The sequence below is a fragment of the Heliangelus exortis genome, chromosome 1 (genome assembly GCF_036169615.1).
Source record: "Heliangelus exortis chromosome 1, bHelExo1.hap1, whole genome shotgun sequence".
Lineage (NCBI taxonomy): Eukaryota > Metazoa > Chordata > Aves > Apodiformes > Trochilidae > Heliangelus > Heliangelus exortis.
The window spans coordinates 187469629-187491538 of record NC_092422.1 but is presented as its reverse complement, the minus strand read 5'-3'; the positions used below and the strand labels follow the sequence as shown (position 1 = coordinate 187491538).

The 21910-nt window shown below is 34.6% G+C and overlaps 1 protein-coding gene and 1 long non-coding RNA gene across 5 annotated transcripts in view; one reads left to right on the top strand and one right to left on the bottom strand.

Moving 5' to 3' along the window:
• The window catches only part of CACNA2D1 (calcium voltage-gated channel auxiliary subunit alpha2delta 1), a 361517-nt gene that overhangs the window by 198660 nt on the left and 140947 nt on the right, over window positions 1-21910 (top strand). For all 4 annotated transcript variants that reach the window (XM_071734046.1, XM_071734050.1, XM_071734049.1 and 1 more), the window contains exons 5-6: window positions 2898-2942; window positions 20288-20417. In XM_071734046.1, coding sequence (XP_071590147.1) covers window positions 2898-2942; window positions 20288-20417 — 175 coding nt within the window. The remainder of the gene's footprint in view (window positions 1-2897; window positions 2943-20287; window positions 20418-21910) is intronic.
• The window catches only part of LOC139791612 (uncharacterized), a 67219-nt gene continuing 61514 nt past the window's right edge, over window positions 16206-21910 (bottom strand). The window contains exon 2 of the long non-coding RNA XR_011723974.1: window positions 16206-16273. This is a non-coding gene — a long non-coding RNA (uncharacterized lncRNA). The remainder of the gene's footprint in view (window positions 16274-21910) is intronic.

The following is a 21910-nucleotide window of genomic DNA, read 5'->3' as shown; positions in this document are numbered from 1 at the left end:
AAAGTTCATAATTTTTTCATAAATTATGCATATGGTCTCCTTAAGTAATTCTTTCATAAATTCAGCTTTAGGACTTTCTTACTAAATCCATTCACTCCTGAACAGAAGTAACAGTGAATATGTACTCCTGGCTTAGAACAAAAGATAAAGAACAAAAATAATTATCTAGGATATTTACATTGTGTCTTAGGCTTGCTGAATAAGTGTGCAGCATTACCAGGTGGCAGAAATGTGTAACAGTGGGAAGATTAAAATTCTTTGTGTCAAGGAGGTAATAAATAACTAAAATACTCACATGAGAACCAGCAGCAAAACAATTTGTTCTTGTCAGTTAGAAGTGGTTAAATTATGAAAAATTGCCCTCTAAAGATCTAACTGATCCATGAATCTAATTTGTGAACTGTACAGTATTCAGTGTGTTGTAGCATTGTGTATCTCATTTTTATAACATTAAAAGTAGTGAGATATGTCCAATGTCAGTGTTGGTTTATGCATTATATAGGTAATATCTCCCAGAAGGGTTATGAACTAAAAGATAGCCTAAGAAAATATGTCATTCATTTGGGGGGGTGGGGTGGTTATTTGAATTAACTTGTAAATGAATCATGTTTCTGAAACATAATTCTTTAATAGGTGATTTTAAAAATACTGTTCAGTCCAGTAGATAGGAATGTATAAATAAAATTATAAAAGACAGAAATATAATTCTGACAGAAAAAAGAGCAATTTTGTTTGAGTAGATACACAGACTTGTGTGCATAGCAGAAACTATTAAAAATCCTGTGTGTTAAATGATTGTATGACAAAATATACTGTTAGGGTAATGTTTCAGCAATGGAAAGGGAGTGGAAAAATAAACTGGTATCTTGATGAGAATCAGTACAAGAAAAGGCCTAATAGAATTGTGTTTTAAGAAAATGTCCATTTTCAAAATGAAACCATTAAACCATAATAAAACCATAATAAAACAGTTTAAAAAAAAAAGAATTTACACATAATATCCAGGTATGTGTACATTGCTTTTCCTGGTCTTATTTTTCCTAAACAAGAGCTTCCAGGGAAGAGATTGCAGGCAAACTGCTATATTAACATAATGTAAAGTAATGTAAATTAACATAACATAGCATAACATAACATAATATAACATAAGGAGCTGTGGTGAAAACCTTCCTGTTTTTTTTTTTTGTTTTTTTTTTTTTTTTTTAAATAAACAGATCGTCTTCTGAAAACACATGTACTAACATTTCCAGCTAGTACCACCCAGAGTTGGATCCTTCACAGTTCTAAATACTGTCTGCCAAAGAATCAAGTGGCTTTTTGAACAGATCAAATTATTTACATAGCATTTATTTTGCACACAACAATGTAAAAAGTACAGAGGATCTAAAGAAAATAAATACTTTGTCTCATCCAACTTACTTGACGGCTTCCACAAGCTTCACATGCTCTTCTCTTTAGAGCAATCAAGTAAGAAGGGAATAAACAATAAGCTTTGATATTTAGCACTGAAGGGACTTTTTTCCTTTGCCTGTAACACACTGAGGTCTGGCTTACTTACTGGATACTGGTACAAACCCAACTGACCTGCAAATAGAATTGTGCCTGGATGGATAAGTGCATTTTGAGGGAATAGGAAAGAGAATGAGTTGATGCTAATAGCTTTTAACTTGAAAGTCACTTAGGTCATCTGTAATATATTTCATGTTTGGATCTGAAAGGCTACAAAGGGAAATGAATGATGTCATTATTTATGAAGTGAGAAACATTATGGTTTGTAAAGATGAACTGCATTTTCCTTTAGCCCATGTCATGATCCTTTTCTATTGTAAGTAATAATTGTCTTGTGCTTACCTGCTTGAAATATGATTAAGAAAAACATTCTTTCCTAATGATATTTCTATAAGAAAAAAACCTTTTTTGTGGTCAAATTCTTATTTAGGTACTAAAGTCTACATGTGTTATCATAAATCAGAATTGAAAATAAAAATTAAAGCTATTTTTTTGAGGTTAGCAGCAATCACCTATTTAAAGCAAGGTACTGGAAATGAAGAAATGTAGCTTCTCCATTTTTTTATTTATTAAAATCTGTAATATGACTTAAGAAAATACTGTGTACATATATCTCATACAGAAATGCACGTTATGATTGCTTACTCAAAGAAAGTATAGGGCACATTACAGCTATTTCTAATGGAAAGTGAATACAGTGAACCTAAATCTTTAAAGCTTTTAAAGGGTTCAGAAATATTTCAAAAGAAACCAGTGTTCTGTAGGAAAAACCCCAGTTTTCAAACTGCTGTAGACATTACACTGAATGAAGCTTCTTACTGATGTGTAATGGCAACCTGTCATCTTCTCGTTCATTGCTTTCCCTGAATTACATAGTGCAGCGTTTCCACAGAGCTGCCAGGATCCACTCCACACTACAACAGCCAGCCTCTCCTGTGATGTTGTTTCCCAGACTTTATTTTCGACGAAAAAAGCAATTAACATGTTTGCAACAAATATTTAACCCACTTAGCAATGCCCATGCATCACTGGATCTATTGCTGCTCTCTGTCCTGGTGCATACATCACCTAATTGCACAATGAAGGAGCCATGTGTCTGCTAAGTAGCTTTTACAAGCTCTGGATTTTGTCCAATGTGGTCTGTATTTTTCTAGCTGTTTTTTGGGGGGACTTATGTAGCTTACCAGGGAAGAAGTATTAAATGAATGATGTTAAACATGGGCATGGGAAAAGTCACATGAAACAGAAAGAAAGCAAAAGTCTTAATTCTATTATCTTTTGAAGGGAATACATAGCAAAGTGTTATTTTAAAATCAATTTTATTAAAAGTAATTGCTAGTAAACTTTATTCTCTACTTTTAAACTAACAGTTGTTTTTTTTCTTACAGAATAATGATATTATCTACTACAATGCAAAAGATGATCAGAATGATGTAAGTAATATGTTGGTGGGTTTTTTGCATTATTTGTAATCTCAGAAAATTAAGGGATTGAAAATATTAATTAAACTCTAAGACTAGTACTTAAATATTTTGCAGAAGCAAGAGTCCAAGAAATTTAGAAATTTCTTCAAGTTTCCTCAATAGCCATGTTCTAATTCTCAAAGTCTGTCTTTTCTCACACAGACCGAGTTGCTGATCAGTCAGGGAATATGGTAGGAGGAAAAAGATCCTGACATCATTCAATTTTTGAAATGTAATAAAATAATAATTATAGGATTGTAGAATCAAAATTATAAATTTAAATAATTTACTTAACTCTGAAGGAACCATTTTCTGTCCTTCTTTTCCAAACTCATTTTATCTCGGTTTTTCTTCTTTCTAAGAATTCTTTTACTTGAAGGAAAAGCAGACTTAAAATGTTACAGAATGACTACTTCCATGGACTTTTTGGTCACTCATATGACTGTAATCACCTTTGGGGAAATTAAAAATCTAGATTTAGACAAAATGTATGGTATTTCAATTACTGGTTCTACTAGAACTCTTACTTAAAGTGGTATGAATTTTCCTATCTTACTTTATTAGAAATCTTAATGTCTTCTGGGGATGGGACAAGTTATCCTCACCTTCACTTGAGATAGTGCCATTTCTTGTCTTCATTATAGAATTAATTTATAAAACCACATAAAAATATTGTAAAGGTATTAATCTGAATTGCCAGCATGCTTCATTTACACTTCTTAATCAAGTATTCTTTAGAGATTGATGGCATCACTATTGTAACTGATGCTTCTGCTGTATGGCAATTAAAGAAGGTACATAGATCATGTCAGGCAGAACTACTTGATATTCTTAAGTAGAGCTGTGAGTACTGGAATTCAGATACAACAAAATCTACTGTTATGGGTTTTAAAATTGTGATGTTTAAGTAAAATATATTAAAAGTAACCTGTGTTTGAGAGACTGGGTTTGAAGATGCTAATGACTTCTGGAAACAGAAATAAAAGTTTAAACATTGGATTTTGAATCTGAATGTTCCCCATAGGGTAGATTATGGAGTGAAGTAAGACTGCTGTCTGTGTACTTCTACAGCATGAATCCTAATCTGTTAGGCAAGACAGGAAAGGAAATACTGTTCCAGAGTTTACTCTCATTTTCTTTTACTTTCCTCAGGAATTATTTTCCCCTAGGAAGTAAACAATGAGTGAAAACACAAAAAAACAAATAAAAAACCAAACAAAACCAACCTAAAAAACCCACAAAAAAACCCCAAAAGCGAACACACAAACAAAGAAAAACAAAAAAACCCAACCCTGCAACAGCAACAACAGCAAAAAAACCCCAGATAAACAAAAGGTATTCCTGTAGGTATCCTGTTTGTATTTCTATTCATGTCTTTTTTAACTATTGGGATGAAGACTATAATAACCTTTATCACCAAGTGAAGAATTATTCATTTTGAGTCTGAGCAAAACTGTCAAGAAACAAATAACACTGTCACATGGTGCTAGCAACACAGTGCAATACCAGACCCAACATCAGTTTAAGTTACATTGGGAAGTCTTGAATCATGATGAAAAATTTTAAGTCCTAGGAATTTCAGCTTGGTGAGCATAAATACTTTGCAGATCTGTGGTCTCTGTAAAATACAAAACTATAGCATTGAGACTGTGGTTCTGACTTGCCAGGATGTTTATAGAGTTACATATGTTGTAAGGACTATTTTTCTTTCCTTCATAACATTCCTCAAGTCAAAATATTAAAGAAAAAGAAGGAAAGGGAACTTTTTGTTTTATTTTTTATCTATTTACTTCTAAGTTCAGACAAAAATGTCAACTGAAAAGAGACCAGGAAAGTACAATATTTAGAAGCTTAGCTGTTCAGGAGCATGGGCTTTCTGTAAGTCATGTAAGCTTTTTTTTTCTCTAGCTAATCAGAAAAAATGTTGTGATGAGGGAGATACTGGTACAAAGTTCCCCATGAGTTCAAATCATACCATTAAAAGAGAGGCCAAACTCAGATATCACAGGCACCAATACTTGTTGGTTCAGCATTTCTGCTGAGGGCTGGATTTCTTCCTCTTAGGTAGTTGAATTCTGTTTCTTGATGTTTAGTAAAGATGAACACTTGATAATGACGCTATTATATAATGAAGCATTATCCTCCTTGATCTGTAGCATCAGTTATAATTCTTATAAAATTAATCTTATCAGTGCTATGGAAATAGAGCAATGTTTTAGAGATGTAACTTGCCCATGTAGATTTGATTCCCTCTAAAAGGCCCAGTATTCCAGGAACCACTAACTTGCACATTTTTAAAAAAGGCTCTTCCATTCATCTTGAGTTTTTCACTGTTAAATTTCTTAATGCAAATATTTATTTAAAAATTTAAAATTTTCCTTCATCATTGAAGCTGAATCTGATCAGATAAGTGCATATTAGGAGTAGATTAGAATTTGTATTCTAAGTTAAGCATTTTGTTAGGTATAGAAAGTTGAGAGAGTGCTTACTGATGACATACATTTCATCAAGGTGATAAGAATCAGCTAAGTACCTTTTGGTAAATCATTTTGGAAGTGTGAATATAGGTGTATTTGAACATACACATTTTTGGAGCATATTGCAACCAAAAATCTGATTTAAAAGAAGAACGACATGGTCAGTGATCTAATTGGGAATTTTTGCTAAGAAAACCTGCAGCCAAGCCTAATAACACATGGAAACATCACAGACTCATCTCCCTCATTCCTGCCTGAAAAACTGCTGGAGATCTACTTCTATGTCCTTTGTCAGAATTTGTGAAATGGCTGAGTCAACTTAGGTGGCATCTTCTTTTACAGAAAGAGATTTTAGTAGACTAATTTCTGAAGCACTGTCTAATAAAATTGCTTTTGCCATTCTGTCTTTGCCTTCCCTAACAAGTTCTTTTTCCTCTTCACTTGTGAGCCTTCATTTAATCACAGGATATGATATGACAGGTTTTTTTCAGTTTTTTTAGTGTACGTGAGAATAAGTAGTATTGGATATGTATTTATTATTAGATATCTAAACTAATCTCTGTACACAGCTCTGGAGAGCTGTTCAGTGTCTAAGGTCAGCTAAAGTACTTCTAGATGCGTGTTTCTCGCTGTTGACCAGGTTCCCCTAAAGGACTCTTAAATCCCATCTTTTAGATGTTGAAGACTTACAGGAAATTAATGACACAGATTCTGTCTGCCGCTCCATGTTTGTCTCCACTCATCTTTCTAAAATTACAGCTTTATCAGAAGAAAAAGTTGCCAGCTTAAATTTTGTGTATTTTTTCTGGTGTATTTTAATATGCTGCAACAGAGTTTGCTTTCCTTCCTCCTGTTGATGTACCACATCCAGGAGATCCTTCTTTCTCATTTTTCATCTGCTCTGTCAGTGGGCATTTTCGAATCTAATAACTGTGTTTGCTTGGACATAAGAAAATAAATAAATAAAAGCATGTGGAGAGCAATCATTCTTTGCCCTTTGGATTTCTCTGTTTCTCAGATAAAACAATCAGTTTCTAAGCCCTTAGTCCATCAATCAGTAATATAGCTTTTGTACTCTTTATCCTACAACAGCAATTGTATTCTACTTGCTTATTTCCTCCACAGCACTGTGCTGTGTGAACACTTCATGATAATTAATGAGTTTTATCCTCACAACAAGGTAGGAGGTATTATATTCACATTTTTCATATCTCATAGGAAGATAATGACTGAACTTGTAATCTAATACATGTCTCTTAGGTTTTTCATTCAGTGTCCTATTCCCTAGAACCCTTTCAATTTGATATATTGCAGTCTTTTTCATGCCCTGTAATTTGCAAGTGTCAACTGCTTGTGTCTTGACTCTTCAGGCACTAGAATGGCCTGCCCAGGACAGTGGTGGAGTCACCATCCCTGGAGGCATTTAAAAGGTATTGGGACGTGGTCCTTAAGGACATGGTTGAGTAGTTGACTGTGGTGTTAGTCAAAGGTTGGACTGGATGATCTTGGAGGTCTCTTCCAACCTAAACATTCTGTGATTCTGTGAGTCATTGGGCAGTTCTTTCATTGGACATCAGAATGATGCTACTACATTAAGATGCACTTCCCCATAACTTTTAATACCGCTTTCCCTGTTTTCTCTTCTTGTTCCTCTCTAAGGCCACCACCACCCCCCTTATTCATCATGTTTTCTGCATTGTTCCATTCTTTCCTCCTTATTTGCCCTGGTTTTCCATTGTATTTCTAGTGATTACACATCTTCATCCTTCTAAATCTTATTTTTCTGTTTCCATATGTTCAGGTAATACACCTCTCCACTATGCACTGAATTGCTCCATTGCTTATTTTTTATTCTTTCTTGATTCCTTTCTTTATGTTTCTCACATCTCCTCTTTGCATCCTGCTCTTTTTCTAAGGAGAGTGATTTCTTGTCAGGATTTTATGAACTCCTTCCTGTTCAAATTGTAACAGCCTAAGGAAAAGAAGAATGAAATCATTTAGTGACTTAATTGAAAGGGCTGAATGTTACAAATAAACAAATGATTCTTTAACATGAAACCATCCACACCTCATTGGAAATCTGCAGCTCTTCTGCAGGTCTTACTTGTTAGTCTTTAATTGGGAGCAGCTGATTGCATCTCCTGGCATGAGCTGTGCCCCTGCTTAGCACAAGTGATTTCTTAGACTGCTGTTGTGACTTAACAGAACAGTACTTGTATGGTTAGTGATAATGTATTAAGTGAAAGTAGTACTTTTTATTTTATTATTTATTCTATTTTATTTTACTAAATTACCATAAAGCTTCTAGACTTATGGGTGCCTTTGAGTAAGTACCTACAAAAATGTGAACTCACTCTGTGACTGTCTTGTTATTTTAGAATAATATCTGAAGTACTAATGCTGACAAATGCAGCACTACTAATCCTTAAAAAAAATACATCTATGTCAAGTTGAAAACTATTTTAAAGCTAAGAAAGGATGATTAGGTGTGAATGTGAATGTAAATATAATTTCAGAAAAATTCTGAGTCTTTAAAGGGGGAAGATGGCACCAGCTGGACAATGGGTCTGAAGTCAGGGCAGGGCAGATAAGGAAATCCAAGGATTAAATCTCAAAGGTTAAAGGCATAAAGGGATGTTAAAGAGATTGTAAGGATGATGGCAGTTTTCTGCAAGTCCAATAGTTGCCAGTTGCCACACTGAAATGTGAGACTGTTAGGACATCCCCTGCCAGTACAGAAAAAGCTGCAAGGGGATTGCTTTAACCTGTTATATGTCATCCATCAGAGATGGATTTCCTCTGGTTTTGGAGGTTTTTTTAAACATTAGTCTGAAGGCCAATGGCATCCTGGGGTGCATTAGAAGGGGGGGTGGCTGGTAGGTCAAGAGAGGTTCTCCTCCCCCTCTACTCTGCCCTGGTGAGGCCACATCTTTAGAACTTTCACTTTTATCTGCATATGTAAGAGATCTATATCAGTGCTTTGACTGTTTCAGGATACTAGCAGGCATATAATACAATCAATATCCTACCAGCTGGTTTTACCAGAGGGGGATTTTAAAGCATCCTTTTCTTCCTGATCTGAAGCTACAATTTGTTTCCACTTTTCATAGACAGTGAAGAATAGGCATTCCCAGTGGCAAATTAGTCTCAAATATTTCAAGATAAACATAACTGCTAGGCACAGGTATCTATGTAGAATTGATACAGTAAAAATTATGATGTGTTGTGTTTTGTTTTTTTTTTTTAATCTTCTCTCTGTCCTTTACTCCTTCAATTCTTAAAACCCCAAAATGTTAAAATGCATCGTAAAGAATTTTCCCCAGCTATTCTCATCTGTGAAGAGTAAGTGAGCAAAACATGTCTGATGCAGATTTGAAAGTTTAGTTAGGTTCTTTGAGAATAAATTTTTTGTACACCTTCATTCTGAAGAATGAACAAGTAGTTCTGCACTTAGAGCATGGCCCTTCAGAGATTTATGTGACTGTTACTATTCTTCATGTGTGTAAAGTTGCATCTGTTTTAAAATTAATTTTCTTTTCCTTTTGAATCTAGTAGGGTTTTTCAGCAGGGCAAGGCATTGCAGGTATCTGGATTAAAGATTTTGCATATCTAGTTCTCATATTTTCTGTTCAATGCTGAATATCTTGATGGTATGCAGTTAAATTAGGCATGTGAAAGTTTAACTGTAAAATACCATTTAGCACTTGTTTTCAAAATTCTTTAAGAATCAGGATACTGATATAGGCTTATGACTAATTTTCTAAGTAGCCTGAAATATTACACAGGAAAGTTAGCTAATGTTTGATGGAGAGATTTTTAATATAAAATATTTGACAAGCTAGGCTACGCCTGTGCCAGAATTATTCCGATCCATGTTAATACGGTATGGAAGTGTTTGGTTGTGGGTTTTTTTGTTTTTTGTTTCTTTTCTCATAGTAACAAGTATTAGCTTTATAGACCAATGCCCTATTCCAACCTTTTCTATACATACACAGAGACATTTTGCTAGAATAGTTTTCTCTTAGTCTGACCTAAACTGTATGAAGAATATTTGTGCTAGTGTAAATTACATCATCAGTTATGAAAAATTACCAGATTAGGACTGTTGATACATTTATATAAGGAACATTTTAAGACTTGGAGTAGTTTCATTAGAATAAGAATTTCTAATCTGTAATAAATGTCATATTTTTCAACTATGTTTTTTATTAAAATATCTTTTTTTTTTAATTAACCTCTGTTTTTTGGTAGTGGCACAAAATACTTGAAATTAATAATCGTCTATACTATATTGAAAGTGTTATGAAAGGAAGATGGAAAAATTTGATAGATCTCCACAGATGTCCTAAACTATTTTCATTTTCAGAAAATACTTTCTGGTTATTGTAGCCTGGATCTTGTGCTTCTCAAATATACAACACATTCAGAGATGTTGCCTCTTTAAAGTTATTATGTTCTCAGATATCACAGAACATACTTGGTTTGGTAAATATGTTGAAAATAGTCCATTTGAATTAATATGTTTGAAAATTAACTGGCACAATAACATTGAAAGATATTTTATCCTTTTTTGTGTGTGTAACAAATGAATTGCATTTAGGTGTATCACTTGCACTGCAGTGTGGAACAAAAAAAAAATGTGTACATTTCAGATGTATGCCTCTTGCTGTAGTGAAGATGTAGAAGTGTGTTACAAGATAGCACAAGGTGCCTTTTCTGCAGTCTGTGCGGAGGAGTAAGCAGTAAATCCAGGTTCTTTGGTGTTACTTCTGTTGTTCGTCCTTTCTGTACAAGAGGAGTTACTGTTTTTGTTGCCAGTAATTTCATACCTTGACTTCCAGGCATTTTATGAAAATGTATACTCCACAGTGTTCTTGCTGTGCACTTTCCTCTCTTTCATCTAGAGCCCAGCATTACCGTTTCTAACACTGGGATTTGGATGCCATTCTTTGGAAAATGAGCATTGGAACTGACAGTGAAGGCATGATTGACACTGGCTGCTTTAGTACCAGGGCTTTTTTGCATTGTTCACTGAGGAATTTGTGCCTTTTACAGAGTACTACTGGGAAACATGTCAGGTCTTTTAATTTCACGCCATTACATGTAAGCTTGAGTCCATCCCATAAGGATAAAAGACATTCCTCTGAGCTTCCTGTGGAAATGATAATGATCTACTGGCACAAGGAGCAGGGGTTCTTGCCTGCTTTATTTGTCTGTTTTTTTCTGGTTTTTGGTTTGTGGGTTTTTTTTTGTTTGGTTGTTTTTTGGGTATTTTTCTGAGGAGAGAGTTTTTTGTTTGTATGGGTTTTATTTTGAGTATTCAGGTTAGAAAAATAGGTTTGTATTCCTTTATGCAGATTCATGTGAGTCTTCTCATTCCCAAATGAATATATATTTGAGGCTGCAATGAAAAATACATGGCAGTGAAATATATGACTGCCCCACAGCTATCTCCTACCTGTGAAACCGTTATGAAATAATAATGGTTAAAGTGATAACTGCAGTTGTCAGTGTCCTAAAAAAGATGAGGATGTTCTTAATGTGGAGAATCCTACCTTGAAGGCAAATTTGCACAAAATACCAGTGCTTTAAATTTCCCCATGGAGGCTAAATTTATGCTCCACCAAAGATCAGAGTTCACTCCTAAAGCTAGTGATTCATCAGTTTCATGGAAAATTTCTTCCTTCAGGATATTTCCTACTAATATCAAATGCATGAGTGATAATGATCGCACAGAATACAGTGCAAGTGTTTATTGGTAAATAAAAGCAACTCCAAAAGATGAACATGTTATTAGAAGGCTTATAGTATTTGAAATACTGGTTTTTAGTAAGTGGTTTCTTGCCTGATTATAGATAACAGCATTGTACCACTGTTTGATATTCCACTTAGAAATGTGCCAGTCATACTGTGATTTTTTTAAGTGGTACAAAATAAAATGAATGATTGAATCTAATGTTTTTCATATAGTTGATTGAAGGAAGAAGTAGGCTTTGGAAGTTGCATGTCAGATTAAGAAAACTGGAATGAGGCACTTAGAATATTTTAATATGATTTACTATTAAGTCTATAGATAGCTGAATCACCAAATGTTATGTTTGCAGATTCGGAAGTTTAAAAAAAAAAAAAAGACAACATGCTTTTAGGAGTGCCCTCTGGTTATACTGATCTACTGCTTACTCATATCTCAGATTTAAAAAATGAGCAAATGAACCCTTCATTATAAGTATAGCTGAGATGAGGTAAATAATATAATTACAAAATCCTAACAAATAATTTGTATATGAGACAAGAGAGATATTCTGAAATCCCTTTTCTGGAAACTATATGCAATTATTAGTAGCTGTTGGGAGATTAATAAAAAAAAAATTCCTTTTGGCAGATATTGCCTTTCTTGGACACAATTTCAGAATTATGATTCCAGTTATATCCCCAAGGAGGAAATAATCTATGCTTTGCAATGTTTTGGGATTTTCAGGGAGTTCCCTGCAGTTTAGGTTTTCTGAGATACAGTTCCTTGCCTGTTCTGCCCTGCCCCTTGCCCCACAAATGACAGTGTATCTGAACTGGCCAATATCATCTATAAAAGGCTGAATCGCTTCCCCTGCCCTTTCCATTTACTCATTCTCAGTGTACTCTGTCCCCATTGTTTTTTGGAGAATAGATGAAAAAAATAATGGACTGAAGAGGACAACAATATTTAATATAAAGCATTTCATTTGTAGGTGTTTGTAAGTGGATAATCAATCTGTTCTATGAAGTGTAGGGCTTTCTTAGTGTATCCAGGGTTGCGTTTTCCTGCAGTACTCTTCATTAGCATCTCTACTTTCCAGTACTTTCACATTGTTTAGACCCTAGAAGCTTTTGAACTGGGCTATAGCTGACCTTTTACACAGGTCTTTTATTTTGCTGAGGCTTTTAAATTTTAGGTTTTTTCAACATCTAAGAAGTTGACCTGTTTCTTTCTTTTTTTCTTTCTTATTTTTTTATTTGTTGTTGTTGTCTGTGTTTTATTTTGGTTTTGCTGATATTTTTCTTTTCTTTTAATGTTGTTTTGGTTTTGTTTGGTTTTTTTTCCTATGATGTGCTTCTTTAGAAGGGTAGAATATCCTTCTAAAATTTAACTGTGACTGCTGTTCTTTTAATTTTGTATATATCTGGCTTTCACCATACCAATGGTTTTGAAAGCCATATAAATAGTCTTATGTAGTTTTTAAGTTTACTTAAAACAGACGATATTTAGGCTACTGTAGGGAAAATCCATGATCCAAAGGAAACTCAGAGGTCTGTGCATGGTTTAGTATTACCTGCCACTTTTGCCTCCCTAGATAAAGCTGGAATTTAGTGAATGAAAACCTACATTATATTTATGTGAGCATTAATTAGTAACTGATGTTTTATGGTCTTAACTCAGAGAATCACAGGAAAAAAAAGAGTAGGAAGGCTTCTGGAGGTCATGTATTCCAATCTCCTCTCAAAGAAGGGCTTTACTGTTATTAATGTTGTAGACAAAGAAAAAAAGATACAAATTAAAAAGGAAGAGCAATAACCAATTGGTTTGGTGCAAGATGTAAAAAATCTGGACCTAACCAGTATGATTGAAGAATGTGCCATGCTGCAAAGCAGGGCAAGGACAACAGCATCAAATCAAATTAATTAAATGTTGACATTCAGTGGATATTATACCTAATTCCCAAAGAAGCATTATGGTGATTTAACAGTTCTTATTCCCCAGGGATATGATCTTTAATCAGATGTGGGGACGGTAAAAGGTAGGCAGTGTAATTTATTCTAATAAAAGTAAAGCAGTCTCTAGTTTAAAATGTAATTGGATGATATATGAAAACCCTAAATTATTCAGAGTTCATTTTGGTTTTGAAGTAGATGACCAAGTGTACTCTGGTTAACACTGGCTATTCTTATTTGGTGTTTTTACAAATGTTTGAGTACTTTAGTGGGATGTGACTACAGAAATTTGAAGAAGGATGTGAATTTTAAAGAATTTTTTTTTCTTCAGTAATTTCCTGGGCTTTCTGAACTGCTCATAACCAATCAATTACAGTAAGGTGTGCTTTTACTCTAGTATAGCCACATATTCCTAGTGTTCACTAGGGGCATCATTTTATGCAGTCAAGACACTATCAAAAGTCAGAGATTAATTAGGTACTTTTGTTTAATTTATGGTATTTTGAGGGCAGGCAGGAAAATCTCTCTTAATGAACATCCTGGTCCTAAATTCCTATGTTTTCCCAGGCCATCACCCCATGTAGGAGAGAAGCAAGTTGAGAGTTTCAGATGAGGTTACACATCATGAATCCTGAACTGCCAACCAAGATGTATGACCCAGGAGGGATATGCAGTTTTTGAGTGAACTTTCAAGGATGGAAGGGGTAGAATTAGCAAAATGAAATATCAGCTGGGGTTTGTATTGCTGAGGGATGTAAATTGCTACAAATACTACTTTAAGTGCATTGATATCAAAAGGAAAGCTAAGGAAGCTTCTCAGTGGAGTAGGGATCTTGTAGCTGAAGACATAGTAAGGATGAGGTCCTTGGTACTGCCTTTGCCTCAGTTTGCCAAGTGACTTAGTGGGAGAGAGACTATTCCTGCAACAAAGGGAGATAGGTTTAGGGGCCACTGAAGCATGTCAGATATCCATCAGATAGGATGGATCCAAGGGTGCTGATTTGATTGAGGCAGCTCTTCATCACTCTTGAAACACTACGAGGACTGGGAAAATTTGCTGATGACGTAGGAGGTGGCTAACAAGTGTAACTCTTATCTTTAGGAAGATAAATGTCTTATATGTCTTATTAGATATTTAAAATACGTTTCATTTTACCTGACATTGTAGTTCAAGATAAAACAGGAGACGACAGAAATGAATATGTGCATACTGATGTTACTACAGACTTTATTCAGCTTTGTTGTGAAGATCAGCTGTTATCTATAATAATGAGAAAAGAACTAAATTTTCAATTCTTAAGGGGAAAATAAGTGGTTTTTAATTAATTTAATACATTAGAAGCATATAGAAACACTAAGAGTGTTGAAAACAACCCATATAAATTTTAAATGGTGGTTGAGCATGAAACACTGAGACCTGCAAATATTAGTTCCCTACACTTAAGCTACCCTGATCCTATACATGTATGTATGTTTGTATATATTCTTCTGTTTATATACACCATATTCACATATATAAACATAAGAATGTATATAAAGTATGAATATTTATTTTCCAAGCCAGTTCTACTTATAGCTCTTTTAAATGAGTAGAAAAATTGTTGTCACTTAATGCAGCTGAATGAAGACTGCATTCCCCAACTGACACATCAACAAAAATGAAATAAACTGTCTGGTGTTCTGTCACAACCACCTAAATGCACTCATCAGTTATCCCTCAGCTGGAAAATCACATCTGTTGAGAACAAAATAAAAAGTTACCAGAAGGGGATGCACACATGACATTATCTAAAGTGCTGTGAAACTGTGATGGCTTCTAGTAATGCATTCTAGCTGCCCCTTTCAAAATCAACATCCCTCTATCTTGTCCTTGGAAGAGTTGTTCCCATTCTTTGCTTGCTGCAGGCATATTGCTGAGCTGTGTGCTTCAAGAGACATTTCATTTTACACTCCCTGTCAGCTCCAGTTGTAACTTTTTAATGGGGCCACAGACAGTGTTGAAACCAAAACAGCAGAACAGCTGATGCTAAATCTTTCCTAATGGTTTAAGCAATTTCTGTATCATTCCTGAAAATAATCTGCCTTCAGAAAACTGTCGAAGATTGCTTTATTTTGGTCGTGGTTTTCTGTGTGTTTCATTGATGGTAATTTTTAATTAATGTAACTTCTGATCTTCAGTTTTCAACATAGGGATACAAAATCCACTCATCTTTCAATGTCTATTACAATTACAAGTTGCTAAATTCTGGGGAAGGGGATTGAGATATGTTTGGCTGCAGCTAAATGGGCACCTAAACTGTGTCAGAGTTTCTTGAAATGATCTTATTTAATTTTGTTTTAAAGATGGTTTGCTTTTATAGGAACATCTTTCAGTGATATTTCTTGGCATTGAACTTCCAGTGACCTCATGTACATACATTAATGTTCACATAGGCCTTGAGAAAGAAGTTGCAATATTTCTGCTAATTGTTTTGCTTTCAAAAGAACAGAAAGTAATCTCCAGTTTATTTTAGCTCAGACCAAAGTGATTTAACCAAGATTAGAAAGAATACCTACAGAGGAACTCACCTTACCTGAATTTTAGCTACTATATACATTTCCTTTTATTCTAATAGTGAACAATTGACACATTAAATTGACACTTTAGTTATTTTTTTAAAAAAGGCTTAAAATGGATTTTATGTGCTTCACAAGGGAGGGAGAAATTGGTCTGGAGATTCATTGCAGAAAAATGAGTGAGTTGTTTAGCTGACTGTCAAGGGTAGGTAACAATGTAATTCAATAAGTGAAGGCCAGGTTTGAATAGACAGAAAATTAATCTGCAGCTACTATCCCCTGTGGGATTTTCTTGTACCAATATTGATTGCATTTCAGCTCCTGTCTTGAGAGAGAAATTGGTTGGAGTCAGATATTAATTATATTCATATGCTGGATTACTTTCCTTCAAAATGTGTGTTTTGCTTCTTTCATGAAAACAAAGTAAATAGGTACTGAATCTGTAGCAACCAGTGCCACAATCTGTCAGGCTTCTGTCAGAAATACCAGACTAAAATAATGAGTAACATTGAAATTTTCTGTTGTAATCTCTCCTTTTTTTTTTTTTTTTTTTTTTTTTTTTTTTTTTTTTTTTTTTTTTTTCTAATTTATCATAGAATCATAGAATGTTCTGGTTTGCTAGGGACCTTAATGATCATCTCCTGCATGGAAAGGGACACATCCCCCTAGACAGGTTGCATCCAGCCTGGCCTTGAACACTTCCAGGGAGGGGGCAGCTTCTGCTTGCTTGGGCTGCTTGTTCCAGCATCTCGCCATCCTCAGAGGAAAGAATCTTTTCCCGATGTCTAACCTAAATCTTCCCTCTTCAAGTTTTGAACTGTTGCCCTTTGTCCTTTCACTACACACCCACGTAAAAAGCCCTACCCCAGCTTTCTTGTAGGCTCCCTTCAGCTATTAGAAAGCTGCTATAAGGTCGCCTCAGAGCCTCCTCTTCTCCAGGCTGAACAACCCCAATTTTCTCAGCCTGTCTTCATAGGAGAGGTTCTCCAACCCTCTGATTCTTTTAGTGGCTCTCTCTGGACACACTGCAGGAGCTCTGTGTCCTTGTGCTGGGGACTCCAGAACTGGACACAGTACTCCAGGTGGGGTCTCACAAGAGCAGAGTGGAGTTTGCATGAGCCCACTTTTCGAGCCTGTCAAGGCTGAGATTATATAATTTGGATACTATATAAATTAATATTTAGAGATTAGATAATTTAGATATAGATTACTTGAAATTTATATGGTTTTTACTTTATAGAAGGATCTACTACAAACATAGCATGTGTAAGGCCTGGCACAGTACAAGTGTCATTGGTCAGGAGGTAGTGACTCAAGAGTACAGCACTAATTTTCCTGTAATGCTTCTGATACTTGCCTGTTGTGTGAAGGACTAGGTTAGGCATGTTTAGATTTAAACAGCAATTTTTTTCCTTTGTGAAGAAAATTACAGAATTTATAAAGGATTTAGTCCTTTAGTATCTCTGGGTTTTGAGGAACAGATTCATTCATTGTTTCAATGCCAGAGGAGTACATTACAAAATACTCAGCAAATGAGAAGCAAAAGCTTTAGTTAGTTGTGATAGACCCAATGCCCTCCATCAGGGCCACAGGGGTAGACACAAAATAAAGTTTAGCTGGAGGAGTTGAATTAATTAAATTGAGAAAAACAAAGTTGAAGAGGTTTTTGATTCAGTGTTTTGGGCTTGGTATGGTTGATGATTGGTAGGAAGAATAACAGATCCACTCTTTATCATAGTCACTTAGTGGGGGGAGAAGGCTGTGCATGTGCACTCACACTGTTAGAAATGTAGGAAATAGGTATTTTGTTTGAATATTTAGGCATTCAGGCAGATTATTTAAATGCTTTTGGTTTCAGCAAAATTTAATTAAATTTTTACTGTAGACTTGAAGCTCCTTCCATAGCACTTGAGTGACAGTAGAGGCTGAAAGGTAGTACTGTTACTTGGAATGAAATTGAATTATCAAACAGAAGAAACCTGATAATACTATGTTCAGATGCTAGACAAATTTCAATAAAAAATATAAATATTCTGTAGTATGAAAACCTATGTTTAAGACCTGCCAGGATAGACCTTACAGTTTACCCTCTTTCTCTTTTGTCATACACTCTGCCTCCCAAATATTTATTGTGGAAAATTAGAATTTCATAGGATCATAGAATTCTCATGGTTGGAAGAGACCTTTAAGATCATCTAGTTCCAGCCCCCTTGCCATGCCAGGGACAAGAAGAGTCTTCTTAGTTGGAAGAAATCATTTGATACCCACTCATTCAGATGTTTTGTTGTAATAATGTGGCTTGATGGTCCCCAGTTCTTTTCTGAAGTGTTCTTTGCATCATCACAGAACATTGGTCATTGGTACTAATTTCAGAAATAAGAGTGTTATATATTTTTTTTTTTTAATCAAATGGCTTTCAGGCACGAGAGAAATTTTCTCACATGTATGACTGATAGAGATTACATTTGCCGTGTTACTCAAACTCATTACTGTGAGTACAAAAACTTTTTGAGAACATAGTAAAATTATGTCCTGGTTTTTTAATCCACTTTCCAAAACTAAAATATTCCTGTCTTAGAAGTGTCTAAATCCACAAGTATGATATTCAGATATCCTCTGGCAACCTCCATAGCAAAGGTAATTTTATTCACTAGTTCTATTATTGAAGATAATACCAAATATATGAAAATTAAAGGTAACATCTGGTTGTTTAATGGAAAATAATTGTTTCTGGATAATTTACGTGTTCTTTTAATATAGATTATTTAATACCCTGATATACCTGGACTTCACCTAGTAATAGGTTTGATCAAATTAAAAAAAAAGATCATCCCTTACTTTGATTACTAAAAGTTGTTCTTTCCCTTCTATCTCATCCACCAGAGGGGAGTCAAGTACTAAGTAATCAGTTTAAATTCTTAAGTTATAAGATAGAAGCATGAGATATAACAGCTGAACTACATAAAAGTAATCAAAATTAGCACCCACCTTCTTTTCTGCCAGAAATTTAATAGGCTTGTATTGAGAAAGTCATCTCACCTGATTCTAGACATTTGTTCTGCTGACTTCTATATGTAGGCACCTTGCCCTAAAGATATCTTCATAGTCAGTGGAAAGAAGGTGGCATTCTAAGGTATGATTCATGTAATGGGAAAATATGTCTAATTAAGATGAGCTGAATTGCACTCTAAAAATTCCCATTTCTCCTCATTGACTATGAAGGCAGCCTGGGGTGATGAGCTGAGCACAGCAATATTGTTGAAATCAGTGGATGTCCCTGTACAGCTGAGTTCTGCCTTTGTGTTTCCAAAGGAAACAACCTTCTTGAAACCCAGTTTCAAGAGAAGTCTCAAAGCTGAGACTTCTGCTTTCTTGAGGCAACATTTAAACCTACACTTTGTATAACATTTGTCCAAAACCCTGTGATGAAGCAGATAAGGAAACATATGCAATTTAATTAGATTACTTTGTGTGTAAGTTAAAATTTAGCTATCTATAATTTGTCTGTGCTATAGGGGATAATAGGCACAATGGTTGTGTATAAAGAATAGCCTCAGCACACACATGGCTGAGCTGACCAGATAGGTGCTTCTTTGTCAGCTTTATTTTTCAAACATGACACATTTTCAAAAACTGATGACTCTGTAGTATTAAAAATATCCTTATAATTGCCAACAATTGCTGGCCTGAGTAATCATTCAGTATCATAGCTGATTCATTATTGATTCCAGGCAGTCTACTCATGCCATGGGGTCTCCTTTTGCAGTTGTAGCTGAGCCAAGTGAAGACATTGCAACCTCCCTTTGGTCTGCATCATCTTCTTGGTTTCCACACTTCATGCAGTTTTTGTAGCTGAGCAAGAAAAAGCCTCTGCTTATCAAAATCTTTAGAAATTGACATGAATGACTGATTGAACTGGAAGGAATAAATAAGCCAAGGTGCAGACAAGTGAGGAAGGATAGGAATCCAAGGCAGGCAGTTGATGTTGAGACCCTGAGCTTTTGGGAAGCTTTCTATCCAGACAGTTTTAGTCAGGAGGGTACATGAGATTTCACCAAGGCTTTCTATTAAAATAAACCAGTGAATAAAACCTGTGCCAATCAGGAGTTCTAAGACGGCTTAATTTCCTTTCTGTATCTTACTGTACACCCGTTTCTCAAAATACAAAATGTCTTGTAGTGTTATTATTGTAAGATCTTATTGAAGTTTTACTATATTATGTACAGAAAGAAAAAATATATATACAGTATTTATAGTTGTATTTGGTACAAATTATTACATGTAATAAAAGGTTAACTATGTACTTTGAATTATAGGTATAAAAATTGCATGTTCTTACGAACTGTAGGTGTGTAAGGTGTTAAGCTCACACTTTTCTTTTGCAGCATTTCCTTTCACTGACTTGCATTTTCTAACTCATAATTCAAAATAATCTATACCTGGAGTAAATAAGTGTATTTATACACAAATGCAAAATGTTAGATTTGAAAGAAAGGCTATGAGTCTGTTACATAAAAACAGGCAAAGCTGAATGGAAAATTTCTTAGCATACTTTGTAATATTTTGCCCTTTACATGTCTTTTTTTATTTAAAAAGCCTGAAAAGAATGACACTGAATCTGGCAGCCAGAGAATCAGACCAGTATTTGAAGAAGATCCTGTTTTCCGACGGCAAACATCTTACCAACATGCAGCAGTCCACATACCAACAGATATTTATGAAGGCTGTAAGTAGTATGTTAACAAAGTTATTTTATTTTAATATTAAGCATTTTATTTGCATCCCATACTCAAAAACAAATAGCCTCCAAACACAATTTTCATCACAACTTTTAATGACCGATTTACTGACATTATTTTTTGCACTCAATATGTGATCTATTGGGCTTATGATTCATTTCATGAATTAGTAGAAGCCATAGTTAAAGTGATCCATTAGGTCAGAAATGAAACTGGAGATGGAACATAACACATATTCTAATTTTCTTATCCATTCTTTCTCTATGTTGTGTTCCTATTTAGTACAAACAGCTGTTCTTTACATGATTTTGGCGCCCTGAAAAGATGAGTGCTGGAGACATTTTTTGAGTATCCAAACACTATACTCAGTATAATTTAGAGGTAAATAACATGCTGTGCGAGATGGTAGTACTTAGATTACTTGTATTGCATTTCCAGAATTTCAGTAACAGACATTAGGAAAAAAATTAAATGAATTCTTCCTGAACTAAAAAACCCCAAAACAAACAAACCAAACCAAACCAAACAAAGAAAAAAACAACTTATACAGCTGTATTTCAAAATCGAGTTTTTAAGTTATCTTATTCATCCAATAAAGTTATCCTATACAATAAAAGAAATTTCAGCATTCAATATGGCTGCATATTTTTAAAACAGGAAGAATAAATGAAATAGTATATATATTTTTAGGGTTTTAGTTTTTTTATTTAGGGCCCTAATTTCAAGTATGCAGTCCTTCTCCTCTTTCAAAAATCTCAGTTAGAAGAAATATGCCCTAATTTGACCTGAACTCTTTAAAATTCATGGCCACAGTTGCTTGCAACTTATATAAAAGACAAGGATGAAATTGGAAATGTGAGTATGATGGGGGAATGTTCATGCTAACTCATATTCTTACATGGTATTCTTTACTGACAGAACTAGATGATCATTCTGAGATTCTGGCTTTAGTAAAGTATAAAGTTCACCTTAATTGTAGGGAAGAGGCAGGCCATTTTCTTTGCTGTTTTTGAAGAATATTGATACATCACTGTAAAAATGCTTTAAAAACTTACCTCTGATCATTAATATGCGATTATCATTAAAACGCCATGTAAACTATGATATAAGATTGTCACCATCATAATATGTAAAAATGTTTTTTGTTGTGGTGAATTTAACATTTCAGGCTTATGTCCCTTAAAAAAACTTGCTAGGTAATGTGACTGTGCAGCTCCATTAGCCTCAAAATGAAGAATCTATAGCTCCCATAGGAAAGGTACAACTTCACCACTTAATAAAACAATAATAACAGACAGAAATGTACATTTTTTTGAGACATGCAACAAATATGGTTCATGAGAAATTCTTGATTTGTCGGTGTCGAAGCCTAGAAAATTACATGGAAGACTAATTTTATGTCAGTAAAATCTACTTGTTGGGCAGTTGTGTAATTTTTGGTTAAGTATTGTGTTTTCAAAGATATCAGTCTGAGAATACC